The sequence below is a fragment of the Mus caroli genome, chromosome 14, assembly GCF_900094665.2.
Source record: "Mus caroli chromosome 14, CAROLI_EIJ_v1.1, whole genome shotgun sequence".
NCBI lineage: Eukaryota > Metazoa > Chordata > Mammalia > Rodentia > Muridae > Mus > Mus caroli.
Window position 1 is genome coordinate 26,325,862 of NC_034583.1, and position 19,974 is coordinate 26,345,835.

At 45.4% G+C, this 19,974-nt stretch overlaps 1 protein-coding gene across 4 annotated transcripts in view; it reads left to right on the forward strand.

The window, feature by feature from the left end:
* The first annotated feature begins 1,743 nt into the window (after window positions 1–1,743).
* The window catches only part of LOC110309582 (anthrax toxin receptor-like), a 29,189-nt gene continuing 10,958 nt past the window's right edge, over window positions 1,744–19,974 (forward strand). Inside the window, exons 1-5 of one of the 4 annotated variants that reach the window (XM_021182324.1) lie at window positions 2,099–2,161; window positions 2,965–3,040; window positions 11,612–11,680; window positions 17,407–17,478; window positions 19,857–19,938. In XM_021182324.1, the coding sequence (XP_021037983.1) occupies window positions 11,661–11,680; window positions 17,407–17,478; window positions 19,857–19,938 (174 nt within the window). In that variant the 5' untranslated portion in view covers window positions 2,099–2,161; window positions 2,965–3,040; window positions 11,612–11,660. Of the gene's footprint in view, window positions 2,162–2,777; window positions 3,041–11,611; window positions 11,681–17,406; window positions 17,479–19,856; window positions 19,939–19,974 lie in introns of those variants that run through there. The other 3 variants (XM_021182322.1, XM_021182325.1, XM_021182323.1) reach the window with 3 other exon arrangements.

Here is a 19,974-nt window from a genome sequence, read left to right on the forward strand (position 1 = left end):
ACAGTACCTTTGGTGTCAGATAAGGCCTTCTTGTCCCTTACCTCGCCACTGAATCCAGAATTTTGTTCACTGAGATGGTGTTTCAAAGTGGCCAAGATCACAGGTCACTTTGAAGTATGTAAGGAAATCCAGGTGGGAAATCAGAAGCTATTTGTGGGTTCTGAAGTCAGCCAAGGCAAAGACAAGTCTAGAAGTGGTGGAGATGACAGGTTCCTGCCACCATCTGTGATCAGTCTAGTCATCCACTGCTGTGTGACAAGCCACTCAATCTTGGTAACTTAACCATTTTACTGTATTTGAAGGGTTAGACTCTCAGGAAAGATACAGTAGGAGAGCTTTCAAGATGGGGCTCTTTGGGAAGGCCTGAACAGAGAGGTGGAACTCAGAATTGCATAGAGGCTTTCTCAGAGGTAACTGGGCTAAAGCTCATCTCTGGCTTGGACCTTGCTGTATTTCTTAGTTTTGAGTCAGAACTGTAATATGCCGGTGTGCAGTACACCAGATTTTAAAGCACCATCCGTTCAACATACTCTGTCATTTCAAATAATTCCTGAAACAGAACAAACAAAAGCCCACCACCAATCCAATGCAGTGTGCTGTAAGGCACTTGTACAGTAAATGAATTAGAAGATCTATTTTAGATTTATTAAGAACAATTTTATCAGATTTGCTTTCGGGCACATAAAACAAAGAAGACAAAACTAATCAGGGTACTTCTAAATCTGTTTGCACTCAGTTGGAAAGCTCTGAACCCCTTTGAAATGCATGTGTCTCCCCACACTACATCCCCTCTAACACCACAAGTGATGTGATATGATGCAGCCAAGTAATTGTGGTCCAAGCGAACACACAATCCTCTGGGAGCTGGGGGCTATGTCCTTGCTTCTCTCTGCTGCAGGATCTCTGACCCACAGGCATGGGTGATGTCATAAAGGGCTCCACATTTTGACCTTCCCCCCCTGTAGATACTCTCAAAGCTCTGAGCCTCCATCAGAAAAGCCAACACATTTTGATGCCACCACACAGTGAGGAGGCCCAAGTCATTAGATATCACAGATGCAAAGGTTCCACAACTAGCCCCAGCTGAGTGTTCGGAGCCCTCCAGTCCAGGCACCACAGGCGACAGTGAAGAAGTTTCCAGATCATTTTGCGGTCTCCACCACATAAGCCCCACCTTGTGTTGATGTCTTTCCAGAAGTCCTGTTGTAGGGGCTCTCTCATGCCATCCTCTCCAAGGGTCTAACCCATGGAATTTGGGAGCATAATAACAGTTCTGTGTTTGAGTCACCAAGATTGGGCAGCTTGTCACATGGCACTGGTGACTGGACTGTTCCCATTCACAGAAGATGCTGTTGGCAGCACAGAACCCCCATCCCTCTCTAGACCCTGCTATTGCCTGGCTAACTTGAGGGCCCACAATTGGCCTTCTACTTCCTACAATGACTTCCTTGTCCTCCATGATCTGGTAATTTTCCTACCTCTGCTACCTTCTTAGAAAAAAATAATGCCTGGGTTCCTTGAGGTGGCCCTTCAGGACCTCTGTAAAGAGCTGTGATGAGGGACAAGGGGGCATTCTCTGAAACCTCTGCAAAGGTCCTATGAGTGCCACCTGGCACTGTCAGCATGCAGGGCACTGAGCAGAGAGGCAGGTCACAAAGTCACCATGTCAACCTTCCTGTCTGTCATAACCCCAGAGTGTTGAGGGAAGGGTTATGCAGGCAGTTAGAGGTAGGATACCCCAGTACAGCCATGTCCCCAGTCCCTATGCTCTGAGGCCACCAAGTGGAAAGCAGCAGTAAGAACTGGTGAGAGGACACAAGGGCTATTGTCCCTAAGTGCAGATAGAGGCACCAGAGAACAAAATGAGGAGTGGCTAGAACAAGCTCCCAAATTGTAGTAGACTCACAGGATCAGCCAAGAAAATGCAGTATTGTGGTCCCCAGGCTTCCTGTTTAGTGTACCTGCTGCTGCTGCTATTGTCTACGCTATTCATTGCAGTCCAGAGTTTTCTGTATCCTCGATCTGGCCAAAATCCCTATCTTGAGGACTCTGCTAGGTTCTTTAGTCATGAAGTCAGAAAGGCAAGACAGACTGGGGTAGATGAGGAAGATCCTCTGCAATATTGTGATGGTGACTTTGACATTTACTTCGTCTTTGACAAGTGAGTGGCCCTTGCTGCCCTGGTCCTAGCATAACCCTTGGGCATTTCTATCTCCTGGCAGAACAAGGCCTGTGGGGTGACAGTTTCTGCCAGGAGAGAAGTAGGAACTGTCTGTGAATGAGACCAGAGAACTGGACCTGATTTCCTATATGCCTAGAAATGGGGGAAAAAATCAGGATGTCCTTTGAGTAGTTTGGTCTGGTTTATACATTAGTCATCTCTCATTCTTTTCTTCAGTGAATTTGAAGAAAAAGAGTGTGCACCTGCTTTCTAGGCCAAGTAGCTTACAAGGGCAGGGATTGGGTGAGAGCCACCTGGACAGACTCTGAGATTCCAATGTCTAAGGATTTTAGTAGGATCCTAGTTTAAGGAAAACATACAGGGAGGAAGATGAGAGGGGGAGGGGAGGTCTGAGGATCAGATCTAACTGGGCATCATGAGGAAAAGAGATTTTTATCAAAGGAAGATGGGCCCTTTGTTTCCTAAGGAGCACTTTGTCTCCCTGGAAGGATGAGGGATGGATCTGGGGCTGTAGTGGAGTGCTCTTCAGAAGCCCACACGGAGTGACTGAGAGACAGTAGATTGCAAGTCCTGCAACATCTATGCATGATTAAGGGAGCAGGGGGATAGAACCCTGGGTAATACCCACAAGCCTGATATGGATGGAGGAAGAAGAGTTGGTGGACAAGAGAGAGGTCGAGCTGGCAGCTGTCTACTCTGAGAGCCGGGCTCAGAGCGGTGCAGCCCCAGTACACTGAAGAGAAGAGATGCTCACTGGTTCTGTGCTGGTTGGGTTTTGTCAGCTTCACACCAACTAAAGTCATTTGGGAAAAAGAGGGAGCCCGAATTGAGATGATACCTCTGTCAGATCGCCTGTGGGTAAGCGTGTAAAACATTTTCCTCAGTAATGACTGATGGTGGAGGGAGCAACCCACTCTAGGCAATGCCACCTCTAGGCAGGTGGTCTTGGGCTGTATAAGAAAGCAGGCTGAGCAAGCCATGGGGAGCAAGCCAGTGAGCAGGATTCCCCCATGGTCTCTGACTCAGACCCTGCCTTGTGGTTCCTGCTTGAGTTCCTCTCCTGACGTCCCTTCAGGGTAGCCTGTAAGCTTCAAGGTGAAATAAACCCTTTCTTCTCCCAAGAGGCTTGTGATTGTGGTGTTTGTCACAGCAATAGAAAGCAAACCAAGACAGACTCCACGCCTGATCACTGACTTCCCCGGCTCTCCCTCTCCGTGTCTAGTGGGTATGGTGAGTGTGGGAACTACTGGATGAAGCACATCAGAGGCACTGAGCTGTAGGATCAGGGGCTCCAGCTACCCACCTCTGCAGCATGTCATCAGAGAGTCTAAGTAAGAGGAGTGTGATCTGCTTTAGATAGTCCTAAAGCAGGAGAGGAAACTCTAGGATGGAATGGGTGGGACCCAGGACATGAGGCTTTCTAGGTCTTTACTCCCTGGCCTCTACTGTCTGCCTCTCCTGTGCAAATGGACCTCCAACCTCAATCCCTGCAGAGTCCATGGGACTTTGCCAGGTTTCTCTCTGCTAAGGCTATGCATTCTGTAACAGCTATGCACAAGGGACGAGGCGCTGGCCTGCCTTTGTGAGGGACCTAGGACCTAGAGCTCTTGCTCCTAGGACCCAGCTGCGTGGAGGATGGGCTCCGGAATTACTCTCTGGTCCTCCACAGAAAGCCTCCTCTGCCCTTGCTCTGTCTGCCTGCTGTTTCCCTCTGTGACTAGCATCCTGTGGGGAGATTTCTACCACTTAAAAGGGCCTCAGCCTCTGAGGGCGTCATACATCTTTGACCCAAGGACAGATGGTTGAGCAGCAACTTAAGAGAAGATGCTGCTTCCTGTGGAAGGACATGACTCCAGTCAGAAGGGGTTGACTCCTCTCAGGGCACCTGTGATCTCTCCTCGGGCTGTGAGGTATCCTTTGTCCTTTCCTTGGACACAGCTGACTGAAGGAGACACAACCCAGGCCTTTCATGTCATATAGTTCCAAGATCTGTCACTCTGGAGTCTGACTAGATCTGGTTCCAGCACTGTGTGGGAAGAGTTGTCCTTTACCCATCAGTCTTGGTTAACTAAGGTATAACTAAGGAATAACTAAGGATAGCCAGACTGACTGTCCCAATGTCCCTCAAGGAATCTACCTGCTCCCTCCCCTACACTTCATCTAGAGGATATGTCCGATATTCAGGCAACAGGCCACAGGGAGGGCAGAGCCAGAGTAGACAGGCTTCTCCTGGTGAACTTGGGACAGAAGTCAGCGGGCAAGATACCACCTATTACCAGGAAATGAGCAAGAATAGCGTTGAGAGTGCTTGTACACAGCCATGTTGACCTCAACTGACTTGTGGGAGTTTGGGAGCTGAGGGTGCTCTCAAGTTTGTCCCTCTTTGACCCATGGTAACTGCCTACCTGTGTTGTGGAATGAGTGAGCACAGCAATTTCGCAGCCATGGGGATCCAGAAGGGAACAAACTGGGAAGGACACCTAGTCTTGGGGGCTTGGAGCCTAACTAGAAGTTCCAGGTTGGGGAAACAAAAGCAGATAGTTTGTTCTCCATTGTTAGGGTTTGTTTTGTTTATTTTGTGTCAGGGTCTCAGAACCTCTCGAATCCCCTCAGCCAGTGGTTTATATACTAGGTAGAAAGATGACTCTGAAGCCTGTGCACAAGGGTCAGAGCTAGAGCCTAGCTCCTGCTGAGTCCTGTCACCTTGTCTCTCATGGCCTCCCACAGTGGCCGCAGGTACTGACTTCTACCCAGAGATTTCTGGAACCTCTCCCCAAGCAATTTAGGCCCAGACTTCACTGGACTCCTCTCGTTGCTTGGTAGCCCCCAGGAGGCTCTCCAGTCCAAACAGAGTTAGTGAGTGCAACGGTGGAAAGATGGGAGTGAGGCTTTGAACTTAAAACAACATTCCTTTGCAGAGACCATGGAAAGAATAGACTCTGTCCTCCCTTTGATGACATCTAAAGTTTTTGTGTGGTGCTTTCTTTTGCTTCTTCGTGGTTGCTGCCTTGTTCCTGCTTCAGCCTGACAGTGGCTTGGCCTCCCTCCACCTGAGACCTCCATGATTACTCCCTATATGCCTCTGAGTTCCGTTTTACTCAGGCACTGCATATAGGATGGATGTCTTACATGACCAGAACTAGGCAGAGGAGGCAAAGGTCTCACAAAGTAGACACACAGTGAACATCCAGCTCTGACATCCAACTCCCCAGTCTGTGAATGACATAACTTTTGGTTTTGATTGTGATTGTTTTTAGAAGAAAATTATACATTTTATATCCACACTCACACATGTGCACACACACACACACACTTGTACACACAGATCTGCAGTTCTTGCGTTTTTCTTCGGTGAGAAGTTTTTCCATACTGTTTTTGTCTTCTTATAACTAAGAAGTCGTTCATAATCTCTCTTCAGCATTTAGTTTGGGAAGCCTGAATTTTTTTAAGCAATTATTCTGTCCCATCTGCGGTTTAGGTTATCCCTGTTGTCCAAGTGTAAGTGCTTATGCTGTTTCTTCTCCTGTTAGGTTTGCAGTCACCTCTTACCTACGTTTGTCATTCAAGGCCTGGTGTTTTTATCAGTCTTGATCGTTCCAAATAAAGGTTGGCCAATCTTGATGATCTTGTCAAAGAGTTACATCACTATTCGCCCACAGTTCTCAGTTTTTCTATTCTCAATTTTATTTCACTCTGCTTTTATTTCTTTCCTCTGACAGCATAACACTCATTTTCCCTTCCAGTTTCTAGTTCGTTGTGATGTAAAAGCCCCGTGTGAGCTGCACATCTCCCCTTTGCTCCCAACTTTAAAAATTATTTTTCTTTATTTTTGAGACTTTCATGCATGGATACAATAAGATATGATGTAAACACCCTCTCTCACCTCCAATCTCCCCACCGTGTCCCCCACAAACACTCCACCCACCCCAACTTTGTCTTTTCATTTTGATAAGCCACTAATCCTATTGCAGTGCTGACCTGTCGAGCAAGATGTGCCTGTACTTGAAAAGAATATTTAAGATGATTGAAAATTTTGCAAACTTTTTTGTGTGTTTAATGTCACCCATCCTGGGAGGAACTTCCTTGGCTCTGAGCCTGGACACTTGTTGATTCACCTGTTTTCTTATTTCTCCAGGTCTACATATTCCGTCCAGCTCTTCCCATGATTTCCATCACACTGATGGCACATCTGCTATGTACCTCTGTCTGTTGTTCCGACATATTCTGCCAGTGGTCGGTTTGATTGTTGGTGCATTTGCTGATAACTTTTTCATCTGCTTGATGACTTGACACTTTTATAGATATGGGATGTCCTCCTTTGACTCTCCTATCAGGTTTTGACTTAAATTCCGTGTTGTCTGATAGAAATGTAAGGTTTCCATATGAAACTCCAGCAAGAGCCGTGAAACCACCGCTGTCCCTTTCTACCTCCCCCCTGGGTCTAAACCCGTTTCCAGACACCATTACAACCTGGCTTTCTTCCCGTTCTTATGTGCTCATTTCTGATACCGGGAAGAGTCCCGATTGCCATCCGCTGTGTGGTTTGTGGATGCTCTGACAACCTCCATTAAAGGCAACAAGAATTTTGTTTCCTCAATTTCTACTCCTCTACATTATCCTGCCCCACCTTCCACTACCCTTCAAACAAGGCAACATTATTCTGATGTTTTGGTGTCAAAATGTTGACACTGGACACACACTCCTGTCCACTGATCACTGTTCTCACACTTGAGTGTGGCTGCATGTGATGAAAGATCAAGTTCTGCTCCATACTGCCTGCTTCCTAGACAACACCTGTCTGTCCCCATGACCCTCTCCTTTGGCTTCAAACCTTCTCTTTCTCTTGTGTTCTAGAATCTAGATCCTCCTTCAGAAGGCGAAAGCTGAAAAGTCCCCTAGTGTGTGTGAATGGGGGGGGGGGTTGGCTACCGAGGAGCCTTTATGGGAAAATATTCTTCACTTGGTGGAGGTAGGGAGACAAAAAGATTATGAGAAAGAAAGCAATGTTGCCATTAGTTGGTAAAAGAACTGTCTTATGCATCAGCCTATAAGCTGGGAAAGTGGGTGTCAGGGATGGCTTTGTAGTCAAAGGCTTATTAACCCAGCAACTGTCAGACACCATCCGTCTTTTGACCAGTTATGTCAAGTTCATTTATTGGGTGTGAGGTTTCCAGAGTGATTTGCTCAGATTCATGCTGTGTTTGAATGGTCTCCAAGAAAAGCTTTTTCTTTGGGAACCTCACTCTGTTCTACTGTTGAGAGAGAATTAGCTGATAGTAACCCAGGTGAAAAGTGTGATACATGTGTCCCATGAGTGATGGTGCTGCCAGCCTATGCTCTTCTAGCACCAAGTTTGAGACACAGCCTGCAGCAACAATGGAGAGGGTGAGGTTGAGATGGCGTGTAAGGGCCATGCATCTGAGCATCACCTCCTGGAAGCTCCCATTCATGATCACAAGGACATAAAAGGTCTAATCTAAGACAATACAAAAGAGAGCCCAAGTCAGGCCCAGCCTCAGTGCACCTCATACTATCACCAGGACCAAGATTTTAAAAATAAGAATAACACAATGTCAAAAATAAATAAAAGGGCAGCTACACAGAGGACCCACCTCAGGTGCAGACTGACCAACTCAGCGGTCACCTGGGTCCACCCCAACATCTACTCCACCTACAAGCTGCTGGAGTGGATGGAGGAGCAGGTGCTGCAGATTCAGATCCAGGAAAAACTCATCACAATTGAGAGTGAAAACCTGAAGTGGGGCTATGATCAAAGCTGGCACCTGCCACTGTGAAGCAGCTCCGAGAAACCTGAGTCCCACAGAGGCTCTGAGGGGAGGCAGGGAGGCAGAGGTGAGAGAGTCTACAGAGCTTGAAGTGGCCCCAGAAAAACTTGAGAAAAGAAACATCATTACGGGAAGATGCTTTTAAAAATTGGGCTCACAAAATTGGAAGAAAAAGATAGCGGAACAGAGCCGGATGCTCGGGAGAGAATGGAGAAACTACAGAAGTGACACTGTAGTCCATACTGTAGCTTGAAACCATGTGGTGGTCCCGGATCTGTGCTGCCACTGACTATAAAGGGCAAGGAAGCTTCTTTTAGCAGTAGTACGGAAGGCTGCAGACAGAGATTTGATAATGAGAGACAGAAGGGTTCTTTAACAACCTCTCTCCCTGACTCCCACCCCTGCCCCACCAAAAAAAAAAAAAAAAAAAAAAAAAAAAAAAAAAAAAAAAAAAAAAAAAAAAAAAAAAAAACTATGTGGACAGGAAGCCATTGAAGAGAACTCTTTAAAATTGTGAAAAGGATTCTGAAATGTAGTTCTTCAAGGTTGATGTCTTTTGGCAGGGGTTGGGTAGGGGAATAAATCAGATATCTTTAAGATGCTGGCCACTGGTAGTTTGACCATGCTCCAGTGAGTATATGGGCAACACAAATTAGACTCACTATTTTATCTCTCCCCCCCCCCTTTTTTTGTTTTTGGGGAGGTTCTAAGAGGGGGAAGTGGACCTGGGAGGATTGGAAAGTGAGTGGGATCAGGGTGCACTATGTGTATTTTCCCAATGATTACTAAAAAGATTAAGTTAAAAAAATGAATAAAAATAAACAGCTCTAGACCCTCAGACTAACTGGCCCATTCTTGAAATGGCTTTCCTCACCTGGCCAGAGTTTAAACATTCCAAAGAACATGGCCCTAGGGAAGCAGAGCTGTACATCTCACTAAAGAGGCTGTAAAGAGGTCTAGTAGCCAGGGCTGGAAGTGCCTGTGCTCATGTTGCCTGTTGAGAACTGAGATGCCAGGGTATAGCACAGGCCTATGCCCGCCCTCACCTAGAGGTGCCTCAGTGAAGCATCCTTCCCTTCCTGTTTTTTTTTTTTTTTTTTTTTGGAAACTTTTGGTTGAAAGTTGATTTTATTCAATATTAGAATGACTATTCCAACTTGTTTCTTGGGACAATTTGCTTGGAAAATTGCTTTCCAACCTTTTATTCTGAGGTAGTGTCTGTCTTTGTCACTGAGGTGTGTTATCCAGTCTGTAAGTCTATGTCTTCTTATTGGCGAATTGAGTCCATTGATGTTAAAATATATTAGGAAAAAGTGATTGTTACTTCCTGTTGTTTTTGTTGTTAGAGGTGGAATCATGTTTGTGTGGCTATCTTCTTTTGGGTTTGTTGAAAGATCAATTTTTTGCTTTTTCTACAGTGTAGTTTCCCTCCTTGTGTTGGTGTTTTCCATCTATCATTCTTTGAAGGACTGGATTCATTGAAAGATATTGGGTAAATTTGGTTTTGTCATGGAATATCTTGTTTTCTCCGTCTATAGTGATTGAGAGTTTTGCTGGGTATAGTAACCTGGACTGGCATTTGTTTTCTCTTAAGGTCTGTATGAGATCTGCCCAGGATCTTCTAGCTTTCATAGTCTGTGGTGAAAAGCCTGGTGTAATTCTGATAGGTCTGCCTTTATATGTTACTTGAACTTTTTCCCTTACTGCTTTTTAAATTCTTTGTTTAGTGCATTTGGTGCTTTGATTATTATGTGTCAGGAGGAATTTCTTTTCTGGTCGAGTCTATTTGGAGTTCTGAAGACTTCTTGTATGTTCATGGGCATCTCTTTCTTTAGGTTAGGGAAGTTTTCTTCTATAATTTTGTTGAAGATATTTATTGGCCTTTAAGTTGGGAATCTTCACTCTCTTCTATACCTATTATCCTTAGGTTTCATCTTCTCATTTTGTCCTGGATTTCCTGGATGTTTTGGGTTAGGGGCTTTTTGCTTTTTGCATTTTTTTTGACTGTTGTGTCAATGTTTTCTATGGTATCTTCTGCACTGAGATTCTCTCTTCTCTCTCTCGTATTCTTTTGGTGATACTTGCATCTATGACTCCTGTCCTCTTTCCTAGGTTTTCTAACTCCAGGTTTGTCTCCTTTTGTGATGTCTTTATTATTTCTATTTCTATTTTTAGATCTTTGGTGGTTTTATTCATTTCCTTCACCTGTTTGATTGTGTTTTCCTGTAATTCTTTATGAGATTTTTGTGTTTCCTATTTAAGGGATTCTAGTTGTTTACCTGTGTTCTTCTGTATTTCTTTAAGGGAGTGATTTATGACCGTATTAAAGTCCTCTACTGTCACCATAAAAAGTGATTTTAGATCTGAATCATGCTTTTCCAGTGTAATGGTGTATCCAGGACTTGCTATGGTGGGAGAATTGCGTTGTGATGATGCCAAGTAACCTTGGTTTCTGTTGCTTATGTTCTCATACTTGCCTCCCGCCATCTCTGGTGCTACCTGCCCTCATTATATCTGACTGAGACCTGTCCTTCCTGTGATCCTGGTTGTGTCAGAACTCCTCAGAGTTCAGCTGCCTCTGGGATCCTGTGATTCTGGGATCCTGTGATCCTGAGATCCTAGGTGTGTCATAGCTCCTGGGAGTCAAGCTGTCTCTGAGACCCTGAGATCTTGGTGTGACCAAGCTCCTGGGATCCTGGGAGTGTTAGAGTGCCTGGGAGTGGAGCTCCTTCTGGATGTTGTGGTACTGGCTGTGGAGTTAATGCCCAAGGTCTGCTCAGGGCACCTCTGGTCCTATGATCCTGGGTGTGTTAGAGTGCCTGGGAGTGAGACTTCCTCTGGGTGTTGTGGGACTGGCTGCCAAGTTTGCACCCAAGGTAAAACAGCCTTCCCAATCAGGATGCCTAAGTTCTACAGGCTGCTAAGGAAGCTGGAATACTTAAACATGTGGGAAACCTGTGCGTGTGTGTGTGTGTGTGTGTGTGTGTGTGTGTGTGTGTGTGTATGTGTTGTGCACATGAGTAGTGTGTGTGTGTATGTGTAGTGTACACATGAGTTATGTGTGTGTGTGTGGTATGCACATGAGTAGTGTGTGTGTGTGTATGTGTGTGTGTGTTTGATGTCAAAGGGGACTGTCAAGGAGGAAGAGGAGAAAAAGGAAAAGGTGGAGAAAGAGAACCAGTGGGAAGAGTGAAGACAAGAGAAATTGGTGTGAGGACAGCATGAGAAAAGCAGAATGATGTATGCATATGAAGATGTCATAAACCCATTGTTTTGCACACTTGCTATATAGATAGATAGAGAGAGAGAGAGAGAGAGAGAGAGAGAGAGTAAACTAGTCTCAAACACTTACTTTCCATGGCTGAAGCCCAGCCTCCTGGAGGAAATGTCTCCATTTGCCTTTTGAATACTGGAAAATTTAGAAGAATTTGAGGAATTTGAGGTGTTATAAGAAAAGGTGAACACCAGAAGGATCTCTACCTGGGGGGGGGGGGGCAGGTGAGAGACTCCCAGGGTCAGCACAAGGTAGGAGCAAGCAGCCCTTTTAGAAGTCTGTTGGAAGAAGGGGAGGCAAAGCAATTCTCCCACTTCTCATTGGCATGATCCACTTCCCTCTTATGACTCAAGACTCCTTTCCTTGTAGGTCCAAAGCTGTGAACGAATGGGCTGACTTGTACACGTCCTGGGAAGATATGGTGGAGAAATACGTGAAGTATGCCTGCACACTAAAGTTCCTATCAGCAGTGACCACTGGCAGGCAGACTAGGTTTGGGGTCATGGGAATGCCTTGTGTAGGAAGCAGAGATCAAAGCTAGAATGCTAGACAGACTAGGGAACAGAATATACTGGTCCTATACATCTTTTCAGCATTGGCTAATCCTGCCTCAGAAATGAGGAATACAGATCAGAAAGGGGGAGAGGGGGGATTGATTAAGGGAAGACCATAACAGCAGAAGTGCAAGGTAGAGAGGGCAGACCCCATGGAGGAGTGTCATTGTGGGCTTGCCTGTTCAGCATGGTGCTGGTTAGTTTTAGATGTCAACTACCACCACCTAGAATCACTTGAGAAGAGATCCTCAATTGAGGAATTATCTAGATCAAACTGACCTGTGGTCATGTCTTTGGAGGCTTGGCTTGATCATTAATTGAAAGTGAAGAAGATCTAGATCTTCTTCAAAGTGTCCTGAACTGTTTAGGCAAGAGTATAGTCATATCTCTTTGCTCTTGACTGTGGGTATACTTTGAGCAGCTTTTTCAAGCACATGTCACTATGACTTCCCTGAAATTATTATCTATAACCTGAAGTGTAAGCCAAAGATGCCCCTTTCTGTCCTAAGTTGCCTTTGATCAGGGCATTCTGTCACAGCAACAGAACACAAACTAGGATCCCACATATGTACTTGTATACATGTTTGTATGTGTCTATGTGTATTGGGTTTGCAGCACAAGAAGGGATCAGGTGCTGGCTCCTTGCCAGCAGGTCCAGGTGAGAAAAGAGAGGTCCCATCCCACAGGGTCTCTCCAGGGCTGAGAGAGATGGCAAGTGTCGATGGCCAGAAAGAAACACACTGAGCCGGGAGTCTTGTCAAAGCAGGAACTCAACTTTATGGCATCAGTCTCTCGCTTATATCAGTTTGGAACATAGGGAGGGGAATTTTTGGTGGGGTAAGGTGATGTAGGAGGCGGGGAAGGAGGGTATGGAGTGGCTGACAGGGCTAATGGCAAAGTTCTACATCAACAAAGGTGGGGCAGAAGCAGGGCCAAATAGGTCTTGCTGAGTCACTCCAATACGGAAGTGACTGAGACAGGTCTCAAAACTTGAGCCAGGCTTGGGTTTGTCCTCAAGGCCCAAACCAGGGCCAAAATGGGGCTCAACATTTCCCCCTTTTGTTTTTGTAATGAGCAGGTTACATACCTCCTGTCTTAGATTGTTCCACACATGGGGATCTTACCCATCTCTGGATACCATGTGTCACTCTGGCTGGGGGCAGTCCTCCATGACCTGCCTTAGGTTGTCTCAGCACATCTGAGATCTTACGCATCATTGGTCAGGTAGAGAGCTGAGAAGGGGGGCTCATAGACAGAGGGATATGTAGAGCCTGGCTTGGAAGAGACAAGTCTTTGGTAATGCACCTCAACTTGGTGAAGCCGGACTGCCTCTAGCCTCTGATGGATAAATTGAGTGAACTGATTGAACAGACATGGCCAGACAGTCAAGATAAGGAGAAGGAGAAGGAGAAGGAGAAGGAGAAGGAAGGGTCCAAGGAGAGGGAGGAAATAGGGCAATAGAACATGAAATCCAGTCCACAATGGGTTTTCTTGGCACTCTCTATGCCTCCTTTCTAGGTCTTCCTGAAGCTTCTTTATCTTGTTTTGAATGATCCTGGATCGATTAGCATAGACACAGCATTTTTCCCACTTTTGAGCGGGGACACTATTGGTGCCACTGTAATAATCTGTAGAGTGGTGCCTCCCAGGTCATAGGTGTCTCCTTTACAGTCACAGGTGTTACCTAATTGGTGGTGGTGGTGATGGTGGTTGTTTTAGTTTTTGTTTGTTTTATTTTGTTTTGTTTTGTTTTGTTTTGTTTGAGGATCTCTCCTGCTCCTTGGGGGTCTCCTAATCTTCCCTCCGTCATGATGGGAAGCAGAATCCATGTCAGCAACAGGGTCATTTTCTTGATCATCTTGGCCTCCTGAGGAAGAAGCATAGGGGGGTTTCCTCAGGACAGGTGGACTCCCTGGAAATGTCATTGTCAGCCTCTCCTTGTTGAGATATATACTTTATATCTCTGGCCAGTATCCAGATTGGTCTTTTCTCACTTTGGGGAAGTATTCAGCTGAATCCCCTCCTGGCTGTCAGGAGCAGGGTAACTGGGTCTCACCATCTGTCTTGTATCAAGCTATAGGAGATGGAGGAGGTCCAATGTCTTTGAAATGGGGACAACAGTATTTTCTTTTGAATAATTTAAAATATTTAAAGTGAATAATGCCTTTTTAAGCTGGTCATATGGGGGTAAAGACTCCACCTTTTGTTTTTGTAACTTGAGATTTTAAAGCTTGATTTGTCTTTTTGACAATTACCTGTCCTCTCGGGTTGTAATGAATGCCCATAGTGTGGGAGATCTTCCACATCTGGAGAAACTCTGAAAAAGGTTTGCTTGTAAAACACAGGCTATTATCTGTTTTAGTTTGACCTTGAAGTCTGAGAATGGCAAAACATTGAAGCATATGGCTAATAGTATGTTCAGCTTTTTCCAGGGGGCCGATGCCCAACATGCTTGGGAGAAGGTATCAACAGTCACAAATACATATTTTAGCTTCCCAAATGGGGAATAGTGAATAACATCGAATTGCCAATGATTATTAGGGTGGAGCTCCTGGGGATTACTCCCCATGGGCTGGAGGAATGACTGTAGGAATGACTGACAAGACTTACAGATATGGATGGTCTTTATAAGGTCTTTTATTGGGACCTGGGGGTATTTATGTCCTAGGCCCCTCCAGGTGACATAAGTTAATGAGTGGAACTGAGATGCCTCAGCAATAGTATGGCATTGTAAGCCTGAGGCAAGTTCATCTGTCAGATTGTTTCTGATGGATAGGTACCCTGGGAGATCATGATGACCTCAAAGGTGTTGGAGAAAAATAGGATGTTGTCTTTGTTTTAGTAGAGTACGTGCCTGAATCATGTGGGGAGGGGGTGATGGGGTTAGAATCATGCCTAATATGAGCCTCTACCGAATTAGGCAGTAAGTTTACTACATAGAGACTGTCAAAAAACAAATTAAAGGATTCAGAAATCATATCTAATGCCATAACCACTGCAAACAATTCTTTAAATTGGGTAGAGCCCTCAATTTCTTGGAGGTCTGACTTTATAGGTGATGGACCTTTGTCCATCGGGGGTAAACAACAATGGAGGACCCCAGGTAAAGATGGTGGGATAATTTGAATTGGGGCTAGAAAGAAAGAGCCTGGGGGACGTCCATTCAAGTCTGGAAAAGGAACTCGTCCACTTATATGGTCCTAAGTGGCAATCAATTTCACCTGGAAAGTCCTCTAAAGCCAGAGCAACTCAGCTATTGTTTCTCTATACCAAAGGAAATCTGTGTTTTTAAATAGGGTAATGAGGACAGAAGACTCTGTTCCAAAGAGCCTAACGGAAAGATCTCTCCCCTTAACAATGCAATTGACCAGCTGGTTAGCCGTAGAATAAACTTGAGGGGCCCCTCTCATTGAAAGGTGGATCCAATGGACAGGTTTGCCCTCTTGACCAGGTAGCTCCATGCACAACATTTCTACAGGGAAAATATACAAAATAAGGGGTAGGTTGGGATCATATCGTTTAAGGGTGGCCGAATCAATGGCATGTTGAATCTTATTCAGCAGTTGGATATGGTGAGATGTCAACACTACAGGGGTAGAAAGGTCATTTCCCTTAAGGAGGTCAAATGGTGTTAGATCTTCTGTGGCAATGGAGATCTAAGACCTTATCCAATTAATTTCTCCCAAAAGCTTTTGTAACTGTGGGAGGGTATAGGAATCTTGAATTTGAAGTTGAGGCTTAACAGGGGACACAGCATCCAAGAACAACATGGAGCCCAGGATCTTAACTGTCAGCACCTATTGAACCTTTTCAGAAGCAACGGGAAAGTTATATATCTAAGGATGGAGAGACACTTATCAGTAAGCTCCTGAAGACCCAAAAAGCTAGAGGTATCCAAAATATTATCCATAAAAATGTAAAATAAAATATTGGAATCATTTAAAAAGGATGAAAAAATGTTAAGCATATAATATTGACACATGGGATGGAGGGCTATTGGCCATGACTTGGGATAGAACCATCCACTCGAACCTAGAATCAGGCCCTCCAAAATTAACAGAAGGAATAGAAAAGGCAAACTTCTCACTGTCTTCAGGGTGTAGGGGAATGAAGAAGAAACAATTTTTAATGTCAATAATGGTCAAACGATAGGTGTTAGGGATCACTGGGATCCATGGGAGTACCCTCTGGGGTTCCCAAAGGGAATCATTCTCTTATTAATTTTTCTCAAGTCAAGTAACAACCTCCAGGACCCATTAACTGTCTTAATCACAAAAACGGGAGAATTCCAAGGGCTGGTAGAAGCCCTCAAATGTCCCAAGTTTTTGTTTGTTTGGTTTTGGTTTTTTTGTTTTTTTGGGTTTTTGGGGGGTTTTTTGTTTGTTTGTTTTGTTTTTTGTTTTTGTTTTGTTTTGTTTTTGGGGTTTTTTTGGGTTTTTTTTTCAAGACAGGGTTTCTCTGTATAGCCCTGGCTGTCCTGGAACTCACTCTGTAAACCAGGCTGGCCTCGAACTCAAAAATCTGCCTGCCTCTGCCTCCCAAGTGCTGGGATTAAAGGCATGCACCACCACCGCCCCGCAAAATTCCCAATTTTAATTGCTGTTGTACCAAAAGGTATAATTGTTGTAATTTGGGGACAGGAATAGGACACTGCTCAACCATATGGGGTCTCCCAGTTTCCAGTGGATCTTAGGTACTGGGGGAAGAGCAGTGGCCTTTAGAATTCGGGTGAGGCAAAGGGCATTGTTGGTGCATCTTCTCAATGCACCAATTCACCTCAATGAGGATTGTTTCTATCAGGAAACACTACCTTTCCCTGTTCAAAAGACTGTTCATACTCTTCTGTATCCAAAAGGTCATAGTAAGACTTTTTACGATCAGTAGTAATAAAGGCCTCAGCTTCCCCAAGTATATCTTGGCCCCATTAGCTATCAGGCCAGAAACCATGAGAGGGTGCACTTCATCACAATAGCCATCATGGTCCTCCCAGGCGAGCCAGGAGGCTGTCTCCCATGAGGTCGATTGTTCCCCCCAACCACCACGCCCAGTAAGGGCGGGCCTGGAACGAGCTGCCAAGAGTGGGGGACTTCCTCCTTTCTAATCACCATTTGATTTGCACAGTGTCAATGAGGAACCGGAAAATTTGCTGCCTATGGCAAGGGTCGCAGAGCCCAGGGACAAGAGACACAGTCCAGTTAGCACTAACTGGAGGCTCCCCCTTATTTAATGGAGCTGAGGTCAGCCCCGGTTGGGGGAGAGTTTAAAGACTGACCATTGAGGTTGAACTTAGACTTACGGTCCCTGGCCCAGGGGAAGCCCTTTTTGTATGCAAGGGGTGTGAGGGGTATCAGTAGATGAATTGGGGGCACCAAAATTGGGCCAAATAAGCAGGGAATCATCTTAGCAATCTTTCTTCCCAGGAATCCTGTATCTCCATAGGCTTCAAAAACCTTTCATCAAGTTTGTCTGGAGTCCCAATCTATGAAATGTCCCAAGTGCAGAAGAGGTGGGGTGGGAGCAGAGATTTGGCATATGTCCCCCCTTTATCTGCTTCCTATCAGGCTATCGGGCTGTTACATCAGTTTCTCATGGGCTGTGTTTTTTCCTCAGCCCCAAACAGCGTATGAGCTTCATTCTCTTTGATACCAGAGCTTCAATCAAAATGCCACTCCTCTCAGAAAGGTAGGTACTGTCTAAACTCCTAGGCTTGCCCAGTGGACTGGACACAAGGAGTTTCCAGCTTCTGGAAGACTCCCATGTGGTTCCCATTGTCCCCCATGATAGCTGACTTCAAGCCCCAGATCACCAGTCCCCTTAAGAACCTTCTTCACTAGAACTCATAGACCTAGCAATTGCAGAAATTCTCTACTCTCTTTCCCTCCATCACTTCTGGATCTTCCCTTGGTCCTGGATGTAAAAACACTTAGAAACTAAGGAAATGGCTAGACAGCTATGTGTCCCTTCAAGGTCTTGCCTGTGTGTGTGTCCCATTCTGAGAGTTGTTCACTGTCTGCCTGGGTCAGTAGGGATATATATATATAAATACATATTATTTGTAAGTGTATTTATAGATATATTATATAATGGATGCATTATATGTATATGGCTATGTGTATGTATATGTATATGTATATATGTATGTATAGGCATATGTATGTATAAATGTAGGTGTGTATTAGAGACATATATATGTGTATATGTGTGTATATATATATATGTATATATATATATATATATATATATACATATACTTATACATATACATATGAACCAAACAGCAGTGCAGCTAGTATCCCCTTTGACTCTTCTTAGGATAAAGACCATGAACCCCCAGAGCTGGGTGATATAGGAAGGTATGAGGGACATGCAGCCATTGAGGAAGTTGAGTTGCTCTCTATATACACATCTACATCTATACCTACACATGCACATACCTATCCATACATATAAACATACACATATACATGCATGTAACCATATACATATGTATGCATCTATTTTATATATATACTCACAAATACACACACACACACACACACACACAGAGAGACACCTGCTTACCCTACTGGCTCAGTGAGCAACTCAGGGCTCTTTTGTGCCAATAGTCCCAGAGGCAAGAAACTGTGAGGGTGGCAAGTCTGTCTGTGAGGAAGAATTTTAGATGCCCTGTCTGCAACTCCTACAGAACAAGGGGAGCAGCGAAGGAGGCAGTAATATTTAGTACTAAAGGTGTCTGGAGTTGTGGGGCCCTCTATCCAGGGGCCTGGAGGAAAACTAGAAGTAAAGAGGGAAATGAGACAAGCCCCAGGCTTATGGAGATGGCGCTTCAAAAGGAGCAGTAAGGGCTATCTCCAAGGCCCAAGGAAGGCCAAGCAGGGTACATCCTGGCTTGGGTTTGGAAAGACCTGACTGAGTTTGAGATAGCAGCAAGGACATTTACAGCAGAGTCTTGCAAGAAACCTAGAAAGCCACAAGGGACTGGGCTGGACAGAGAAAAGGGCTAACCTGAATAGAAGGGAGGCAATTGACCTAGGTAGAGGGTAGAAGACTAGGCTGGACAGGGGAAATGGGGCTAGGCTGGACATGAGAGAAGGGCCTGGGATGGATAGGGGAAGAGCTTAAGTAGGATGCACAAACCTCTGGTTTGGTGCTCACTGGGGACTGTGAGCATGGTGTCCTCCACTTCTAGGCAGAGTTTAGCTGGGCCAGCCATGGGACCTTGGGAGCTTAGTCCACAGCAAGTTCTCACTGTCCCAACAGAAAGCCACTCAGTTCATTCTAGGTCACTTGCTGAGCTGCTCAGCCTTGTCATGTCAGATTACTCTAAATCCTTCACACACATATCCTTCCTGTCCTAGAACAGTCACAAGAGCTAGTCCTGCCTACCCCAGTGTGTCCTATCTGCTTTAATAGCACCGGACAGGCCGTGTTCCTTTCCAGCCTTGGGAACACACGCCTCTCAGACAGCCCCTAGGTCTGACTTCCAGAGTCAGGTTTTCTGGACATGAAGTCTGCATCAGGACCCTGGTGTAAGCATATTGACTGCTGCCTTTAGCAGGGGAGAAGAAAGAGAGGCAGTCAGGGGTCTGTGACCGTGAGATAGAAGCTGGGCAGTGACTCAGCAGAGTGGCATCGTCCTCTCAGCCCCATCCACTGAAGAAAAAGCTGCTCAAAAGGAGGATGTCCATGGCATTGGGTCCCCATTAGGAGTGCAGTGCCTCTGAGAGTCCCTGGGTCAGACATACATCCCCAGGATGCCACCATACACCTCAAGGGTGCGCATGCAAAATCTCTATCAAAGTCCCCAAAGTCTGAGGCAGTTAGAACCTCAGAGGAACCCAGACATTCCTATGGGACCCAGTGAACAACACACTATTACCTTCCGAAGTTTCTCAGTGCTAATGGGATCAGGACTAGAGAAAGACCTGGGACAGAATGGGGGTACCAGGACCTGGTGCCCTCCCCACACTCACAGTCTACACAGTGGACAAATCTGTGCAAGTGCTTGAAGCTAGTTTGGCACTGTCAGCCTGCCTCATCTCATGCTTCTTCAACTTCAGATGGAAAATCCGCCAAGCGCTCACCAGCATTGAGACCCTTGTGATAGAAGGATCAGCAAACCTACACAGAGGACTGGAAAAGGTTCGGAGGGCTAGAACCACATATGGGCACTGGCTC